This window comes from Xyrauchen texanus, chromosome 50 (genome assembly GCF_025860055.1).
Source record: "Xyrauchen texanus isolate HMW12.3.18 chromosome 50, RBS_HiC_50CHRs, whole genome shotgun sequence".
Classification (NCBI taxonomy): domain Eukaryota; kingdom Metazoa; phylum Chordata; class Actinopteri; order Cypriniformes; family Catostomidae; genus Xyrauchen; species Xyrauchen texanus.
In genome coordinates this window covers 20793870-20803869 of record NC_068325.1, presented here as the reverse complement: position 1 = coordinate 20803869, position 10000 = coordinate 20793870, and the positions used below count along the sequence as shown (strand labels likewise).

General features: G+C 38.1%; 1 protein-coding gene across 1 annotated transcript in view; it reads left to right on the top strand.

Moving 5' to 3' along the window:
• Positions 1 to 10000, top strand: part of LOC127641025 (lysine-specific demethylase 4B-like) — a 58317-nt gene that overhangs the window by 19194 nt on the left and 29123 nt on the right. Inside the window, 2 exon segments of the mRNA XM_052123763.1 lie at positions 1159 to 1193; positions 1195 to 1263. Of these exon segments, the coding sequence (XP_051979723.1) occupies positions 1159 to 1193; positions 1195 to 1263 (104 nt within the window).

Below are 10000 nucleotides of genomic sequence, written 5' to 3'. Positions count from 1 at the left end.
GCCCTGGCAGCGGCCCTACTGCTCCAGGCAGTCAGGGAGTCTCTTCCCTCCTCCCCTCGTGGACGGTGGTCTTCTCTCGACCCCTCCGTGTTTCTGGGGGACGTCAGGACACTCCTCCGCCCCTGGCAGTGGCTCCATCGCTTCAGGCGGTCGGGGAGTCCAGTCCCCACTCGCCCTGTGGACGGCGGTAGTTCTGCGCGTCCGGGCGGTCAGGCTACTCCGGCAGATGGCAGCGGCGCTCCCCTGGGTGGACGGCAGTGTCGAGGATTCTGCGACGGGTATCCCTCCTCCTTCCCGGGTTTTGGCACCAGCGTAAGGACGGTTAAAGGGAAAGGAGGAGGCAAGAACCGGCTTAACAATATAAATAATAATTAAATAAAAGACACACAAACACATACTTCATACATGGCTCCCCTTAATTCTCTCTCTCCGGACAGGCGCTTGAGTACGCCCCCCGCTGCCACATACGGTTTACATTCTCTGTTGACAGATTTCTTATTGAAGCAGGAATTTGGAGCCAGAGATATTGAAGGACTTGTACTTTTTATCAAAATCCAAATGCGTTTAGTATACAACTAAGCCCGGATAAATCTGCAATTTGCTACTACTTATTGCTAATCAATTGCAGGCAGTGTACTGGGGTAAGAACATTCTCAATCTATTTTATTGGGCACATTGTTTTAATAAGGCTCTGCTTACTATAGACCGATTTTACTATTGAAAAAGACTGTAAAATATTTATACGAAATGTTTTTGCCATACGTTTTTTGAAGTACACTAGCATATATGTAGCCTTAAAGCTAATAAAACTAAATATTTATTTTATGTGGTCTCCAGATATCACCAGAAATAATTTGTAAACCAGTGTTGCATCAGTAACGCCTATTTGTGCTTGGTGGGCTGGAATGAGGATGATGATTACAATAATTAAAGTCTTTGAGAATGATTCAGTATGTGGCTGGTGTCCTGACCCACACCGGACCGGTCTGATGCACACAGAGCTTTTACAGATAACCTCCAACTGACAGTTATGTTACGTTCTCAATTTAAAGTTTCAAAGTAGCTCCCCAACACGTCAATTTAAGAGTTAAGTGTTAAAGTGTCATTAAAATAACAATTATTTTTTCTTTCTCATTTTCCTGTTTTCGTTTTTTGCAGGTTTTTTCCCAGGAAGTTCTCAAGGCTGCGACGCATTTCTTGCGTCACAAGATGACACTCATCTCCCCATCCATCCTGAAGAAGTACAGCATCCCCTTTGACAGAGTGAGTTATTCATGAATGACATCACTTCCTGTCAGTCTGGAAAAGCCCATAGATGCTCTATTGACAAAAGTAACATTCATTTAAATATTAGATCATTTATGGGGTTTTATATTATTATGCAATAACAATAATTCACATATTAATGAAAGTATTTGCGAAATTAATAACACGAAGAACTTGATTATAATTGTTAGTATTACTATAACCTTACAACATGATCCAAATCCCATAAAGACTTTTTTTTGTTATTAGGTTGGCTGATCTATCATTTAAAATTATTATTATTTTTCTGACTGTGGTTGCTATATCTTTTCCAGCTGTTCGGAATTACAGTATTCCTGTAGCAGACTTCCGAACAGACTGGATTTCCCATTTGTCAGACTATACTTGCTACTAAAGCTTTCAAGCTACATTCAAGCTACATGCACCAAATCTGTGATGGACATATTGGCAACACCTACCTACATGTAAAACATGCAAGTGACATTCTAAAAAACATTCTATTAAAACATGCTAGCATGCTAGCAAACCAAGTGCTAAAACATGCTAGCAACATGTTAAAACATGTTAGCAATGCCTAGTTAAGTGCTTAAACATGCTAGCAACATGTTAAAACATGTTAGTAATGCCTAGATAATGGCTAAAACATGCTAGCAACATGCTAACAACATGTTCAAACATGCTAGCAATGTCAAGGGAAGTGCTAAAACATGCTAGCATCGCATAACTTAGTGTTGAACATGCAAGCAATGCCTAGCTAAGTGCTAAAACCTTCTAGCAACATATTAGCAACATGTTAAAACATGCTAGCAATGTCTAGTTTAGTGTTAAAACATGCTAGATATATGTTAAAACATGTTAGTAATGCCTAGCTAAGGGTTAAAATATGCCAACAACATGCCTAAAGATATGAGCAATGCCTAGTTCAGTGCTAAAATATGCTAGGAACATGCTAGCAATGCCAAACTATGTGCTAAAACATGTTATCAACATATAACTAAAAGCTAAAATATGCTAGCAATGCCTAGCTAAGTGTTTAAAATGCTAGCAATGCCTAGCTAAGCGTAAAACATGCTAGCAATGCTTAGCTAAGTGCTAAAATATGATAACAACACCTAGCAACAAGCTTAAATGACTAGCTACATGCAAGTAACATCTGGCTAATTAAACTTAAAATTTTTACTACATTTATTTCAAGATATGGACTTTTAAAATAGATTAAACTTTAAGACAAGGCTTTTTCAAGCCACCGTCAAAGTTCGTCTTTGAACTTTATCATCAAGTTTAAATTTACATTTATTTTGAAGTCAAAAGAGCCTCGACATTTTCGTCCATTTATAAATAAATGAATTATAACATTTGGTACTTTTGACATTATAATCCTTAAAAATCTATTCTATTCTAAATGTGTCTTATTTAAATAGTAATTTTGTTATCATCATTATTCTCTATCCATTGTTCTCAATTATAATAATCATAATGTAATAATTCCCATCGATTTGTTAATCGATGATGTTTTTATCCATACAAATTTATGCAAAATTGTTCTAAAGCTACAATTTTGTAGAAAAAACAACCACATTATGATTGAATTATGAACCATCTAAATATAGCTCAGTTTATATAAGATTATATATTGTACGTTGAGATGTTGGCAGAGTCGACATCACAGTAACCGGCTCTACTGGGACTTATAGAGATCAGTGCATCCATCGCAACCAATTAATATTGACAGGCGTAAAGTCATAATCTATCAACGCCATATAAGTCTATAAGGTCTATAACGGTTTTGATTCAAAGATCCCATATCACATTTAATTTCCTGTCTGATTATATTGGAAAGGGGAAGCGGACCCCCGAATCAGCACGATGAGACTTAAACCAACCCGTTCAGGTGAATTTAGACACCAAAAGAACAGCTTTAAGAGAGAAACCGAATACCACATTGCATTATGTTGTCTGTGTGTCAATGCATGCTTTATTTCATTTGAAATACTTTGTCGTGACCACAGTGGCCAACTTTACACTCCAACCACGAACCCTTGTTAATGCCGTAGATAACATTTCAATTTACTCCGCCTTTGCAAATTAGTCACCACACTGGTATTTTTCTCCATGGATAATTCCCATTGTCAGAGCCCCGAAACCCTCTTGGTGATTTCAGACTGGAGATTAAAAACAGAGTAAATCTCTCCTAATGAAGCTAGAAGTTCATCTCCATCCGCAAAGACACTCTTTCTCTGTACATTACGCTCAACTGGGCTCCAGACAAACATATGACAGTGCTGGCATTGCCATGTTGTATAGATGGTAGGACCAGGAAAAGTCTGTTATTTATTCAACCCCACATGACTTACGTGAGGGTGAACATATGACCGAATGTTCTCCACAGTCCCTTTAAAGTTCATTTATGGTTCAAATAGGGGTTTTAATCAATTGAAATGTGCTGGGTTACACTTACAACCAGGGCTGGACTGGCAATCTGGCATACCGCCATTTTCCCGGTGGGCCGACGCACTTTGGGGCCGTTCATGGGCGGACTGGCCATCGGGAGAACCTAGCGGGCCGGTGGTGCATCCGCGAAATGTACCGAATGAGCCGCGATAAGCAAAAATGAGCCGCTGCATTATGTAGAACGGACCACAAAACGGCGTCGCGATATGTGAGTGCAACAAGCTATTGATCTTGTCGGAGCAGTGCACGGAAAATGCCAGTGCAAAACCAATAATGCGGGCCGACTGTCGTTGCACCAACAAACTGTTGGAGTGTTGCACCTTTCGTGTTTCCCGTACGCATCAGAAAATGGAAGCGTAAAACCAAAAACGTGGGCCAATTTTGCATTTGCACCAACTAAATTTGAATTGCCACAAAATATGACCATTTCATTGGAATCTGGAGCCTTGGTCAACAATAGCTGTTTGTTTTTGTCATGTTTGGACGTGATCTTCACTTCCTTTTTGGGTTTGCTAGTGAACAATACTGTAATTTTTAAGGTAGCATGACACACTGTGGATTTGGAGTGTGATGCATCGAGAGAGACAGTTGAAGAATTTATCTCAGCAGGTTACCTGTCTCTCTCTCTCTCTCTCTCGATGTGTCTGGGGACGTTATTAGAGGATCCAGCTGCAAACTTATGCTAGGGAACAGGTGAGAACCAAGAGTTTGAGGAGAAATCGAGGATATTCTATTAAAACATGCTAGCAATACCAAACCAAGTGCTAAAACATGCTAGCAACATGCTAAAACATGTTAGTAATGCCTAGTTAAGTGCTAAAACATGTTAGCAACATGTTAGTAATGCCTAGATAATGGCTAAAACATGCTAACAACATGTTCAAACATGTTAGCAATGTCAAGGGAAGTGCTAAAACATGCTAGCAACGCATAACTAAGTGTTGAGCATGCAAGCAATGCCTAGCTAAGTGCTAAAACCTTCTAGCAACATATTAGCAACATGCTAAAACATGTTAGCAATGTCAAGGGAAGTGCTAAAACATGCTAGCAACGCATAACTAAGTGTTGAGCATGCAAGCAATGCCTAGCTAAGTGCTAAAACCTTCTAGCAACATATTAACAACATGCTAAAACATGTTAGCAATGCCTAGTTAAGTGTTAAAACATGTTAGTAATGCCTAGCTAATGGATAAAACATGCTAGCAACATGCTAACAACATGTTCAAACATGCTAGCAATGCCAAGGGAAGTGCTAAAACATGTTAACAACGCATAACTAAGTGTCGAAACATGCTAGCAATGATTAGTTAAGTGTTTTAAACACGTTAACAAAAAAACAAAAACGTGGGCCAATTTTGCATTTGCACCAACTAAATTTGAATTGCCACAAATTATGACCATTTCATTGGAATCTGGAGCCTTGGTCAACAATAGCTGTTTGTTTTTGTCATGTTTGGACGTGATCTTCACTTCCTTTTTGGGTTTGCTAGTGAACAATACTCTTATTTTTGAGGTAGCATTAAACACTGTGGATTTGGAGTGTGTGTGATACATTGAGCGAGAGAGACAGTTGAAGAATTTATCTCAGCAGGTTACCTGTCTCTCTCTCTCTCTCGCTCGATGTGTCTGGGGACGTTATTAGAGGCTCCAGCTGCAAACTTATGCTAGGGAACAGGTGAGAACCAAGAGTTTGAGGAGAAATGGAGGATATTCTGTCTCTTCCACTCCACCATTGTGCTGACGAATCCTTTAAACTGTAACAAAAATTGTTATCATGGTATTTTGGAAAACTATATTTTACACGGGCATATTGTAGATCAATTTGAAAAATTCGAAATATGTAATGATGTTTGGCGAACCACCCATGCATTTAAGGGTTAATACGTGTTGCTGGTCTTATTTTGATTCATTCGTGCCAAAGAATATGAAAGTCTGTCATCAAAATCACTTGCTCCACCTCTGCGGCAACTTTCCTTTTCGGGTAATGTCACCAATCCCTCCTATTTTTCAGCCCCTCCCCTCCAACCACCTGACCTATAGAGACCACGTTTCACCATCCAACCACATTTCGATAAATCAAATCTAGTCTTAGTAAGTTTTGCATGAGAAGTTTTCAGTGGAGTGTCCATTCATTCCGCACACTCTTTATTTTGAATGGTTAAGGACGCTTTTAAGTGTTTTCCGAGTCATAATTGACACTCCATAACACACAATAGCATTCTGTACGGGTGCAAAATAATCTACTCTCATTAAGAAGAGGGCCATGTCTGAGGACTTATTCATACAAGACATAAAAGTGAAATATCGCACTGAACGGCGTTAATGAATCTAACTTTCTAATGGACGCCGGTGAGATGGTGAAGCGTGACTTCTCTGGGAGCTTCAGCGATCGCAAAGCCGGAAAATGGAGTGAAATGAAAACATTCATTTGCTAAGGCTGGCTAACTCACTGTCATGCTCAGTGGCTCCACCTTAATTGCGCTTGTACCGACTGAAAATGTCTCTCTAGCTTTCGTTCGCCGCTGGGCAGCTCAAGAGAGATAGATTTGCACAAGAGGATGAATGGAGAGGGGAAATATGCGTGTTGGTACGAGAGGGGAGGATAGAGATTTATTGTCCCATCAGGCGTTAATGGCTATAGATATTAACGTTCGAAGCTAACATGTTTCTATATCTCGACTGATTTTCCTGCGCCAGGTTTTTTCGCCCTCTGAAGTGTCGTTTGGAGCTAATTCGGCAGTTATTGGCTCTTCCATCAAAGTACAGTTCAGTGAATCCTTTAAATGTTTCCTCCTAAGATCGTAATATTTCAGCAAAGCTGGTCAAAATTAATAGTATTTTGGATAACAGAGCAATAGCTAGAAACATGGTAAGTTAATACTGTAAGTGTCGACTGCTTTTCCAACTTAGCATACTGCATCCCTTATGAGCATTTTACGTTATCATTAAAAGATTCATTAATTTTGCTAGTTTACACGTTTCGTCCACACAAGAACAGATGCATCGAAATGGCAGATTTCGAAAACGTTCTCCGTTATCGCGTACTTTCGACATCTATGAGTATTTAAGGTCACACAAGTTACATTTATATAGCGCTTTTCTCAAACTCAAAGCGCTTTACATAGTATAGGGGGAATCTCCTCAACCACCACCAGTGTGCAGCATCCACCTGGATGATGCGACGGCAGCCATAGTGCGCCAGAACGCCCACCACACACCAGCTATTGGTGGAGAGGAGATGGTAGAGTGATGTAGCCAATTCAGGGATGGAGATTATTAGGAGGCCATGATAGATAGGGGCCAATGGGGGAATTTGGCTAGGACACCGGGGTTAAACCCCTACTCTTTACGAGAAAGTGCCCTAGGGATTTTTAAGCCGCGTCCACACTTATCTGTTTTCGTTTGAACATGCATTAATTTAGCAAGTTTACGCTTTTCGTCCACACAAGAACTTATCTCACCTCGAATACACCGAAACGGCACATTTCGAAAATTCTCTCTTATCGCATACTTCGCAAAACGATGGCATTTATGACTATTTTAGGCCACATTAGCACTAATCCGTTTTCGTAAAAATTTTGTTTTTTATTAATTTCACTACATCTGTCATTCACAGTAGAACAGCGTTTTTCTTCACCGGAAATGGTAAATTTCGAAAACGTTCTTCATAACTGAATACTTCGAAAACAATTACTTTTATTAGTATTTTTCATTTAAAAACGCATTAATTTCATTAGTTTACCTCTTACGTCCACATAATAACATAACGCGCTTTAAATACACTGAAACGGCACGTTTTGAAATCTTTCTCTTACTGCACACTTCAGAAAACAATGACATTTATGACTATTTAAGGCCACGTCCACACTAAAACCTTTTCGTAAAAAAAAATGCAATAATGTCGCCACACAATAGAACAACGTTTTCCTCCACCGGAAATGGCAGATTTAAAAAACAAAAATGGCTGCATACTTTTGAAAACTATGAATATTTATACGAATTTAAGACCACGTCCTCGCTAATCTGTTTTCGTTTGAATACGCTTTAATTTTGCAAGTTCCTTCCACATAGTGTAGCGCACTTGAGATGCACCGAAATGGCACGTTTAGAAAACGTTCTCTATTACCGCATACTTCGTAAATTGATGACATTTATGAGTATTTAAGGCCACGTCCACACTAATACGTTTTCGTAAAAAAATATGTTTTTTTATTAAGTTTGCTACATCTGTCATTTACAGTAGAATGGCATTTTCCTTCACCGGAAATGGCATATTTCGAAAACGTTCTTCATTACCGAATACTTCGAATAACACTGACTTTTATTAGTATTTATGACCACTTATTCATTTTCATTAAAACAAATCATTAATTTTGCTAGTTTATATCTTACGCCCACACAAGAACATAACACACTTGAGATGCACCGAAACGGCAGATTTTGAAAACGTTCTCCATACTTTCGAAATCTATGACATTTTTGAGTATTTAAGGTCACGTCCACACTTATCTGTTTTCGTTTGAACATGCATTAATTTAGCAAGTTTACGCTTTTCGTCCATAGAAAAACGTATCTCACCTTGAATACACCGAAATGGCACATTTCAAAAATTCTCTTTTATCGCATACTTCACAAAACGATGAGATATGAGTATTTTAGGCCACATTAGCACTAATCCTTTTTTGTAAAAATTTAGTTTTTTATTAATTTCACTACATCTGTCATTCACAGTAGAACAGCGTTTTTCTTCACCGGAATAAATTTCGAAAACGTTCTTCATAACTGAATACTTGGAAAACAATTACTTCTATTAGTATTTTTCATTTAAAAACGCATTAATTTCATTAGTTTACCTCTTACGTCCACATAAGAACAATCTTTCTCTTAATGCACACTTCAGAAAACAATGACATTTATGACTATGAAGGCCACGTCCACACTAAAACCTTTTCGCCAAAAATTAAAAATAAATTCACTAATTTTGCCACATCTGTGATTCACAATATGATTCATTTTCCACCGCTGGAAATGGCAGATAAAAAAAAAAAAAATGGCTGCATACTTTTGAAAACTATGAATATTTATACGAATTTAAGACCACGTCCTCACTAATCTGTTTTCGTTTGAATACGCATTCATTTTGGATGTTTACGCGTTCCACACAGCGAAACGGCACGTTTAGAAAGCGTTCTCTATTACTGTATAGTTCGTAAATTGATGACATTTATGAGTATTTAAGGCCACGTCCACACTAATCCGTTTTCGTAAAAAATATTTTTTTGATTAATTTAGCCACATCTGTCATTCACAGTAGAACGGAATTTTGGCAAATTTCGAAAACGTTCTTCACTACCTAATACTTCGAAAACAATGACTTTAATTAGTATTTATGACCACTTATTCGTTTTCATTAAAAAATTCATTAATTTCGCTAGTTTATATCTTACGCCCACACAAGAACATAACGCACTTGAGATGCACCGAAACGGCAGACATGACATTTGAGTATTTAAGGTCACGTTCACACTTATCTGTTTTCGTTTGAACATGCATTAATTTAGCAAGTTTACGCTTTTCGTCCACACAAGAACGTATCTCACCTTGAATACACCGAAACGGCACATTTGAAAATCCCTCTTATCACATACTTCGCAAAACGATGACATATGACTATTTTAGGCGACATTAGCACTAATCCGTTTTCGTAAAAAGGCATTCATTTTGCTACATCTGTCATTCACAGTAAAATGGCAAATTTTGAAAACGTTCTTCATTAACACATACTTAAAAAAAAAACTATGTCAATTATTAGTTTTTAAGGCCATTTATCTGTTTTAATTTTCGTACACACGAACGCACTTGAGGCACACTAATCCGTTTTCGTTAAAAAACTTTTTAAAATAAATTTTGCTACATCTGTCATTCACAGTAGAATAGCGTTTTCCTTCACCGGAAACGGCATATTTCGAAAATGTTCTCCAATTATCGCATACTTACGAAAACTATTAAATTTTTTAGTATTTAAGGTCACGTCCACACTTATCTGTTTTCGTTTGAACATGCATTAATTTAGCAAGTTTACGCTTTTCGTCCACACAAGAACGACTTTAAATACACCAAAACGTAGTTTTTCGAGAACTTTCTCTTACTGCACACTTCAGAAAACTATGACATTTATGAGTATTTAAGGCCACGTCCACACTAAAACCTTTTCGTAATTTAAAAAAAAAAATACAATAATTTCGCCACATCTGTGATTCACTGTAGAACGCCATTTTTCTCC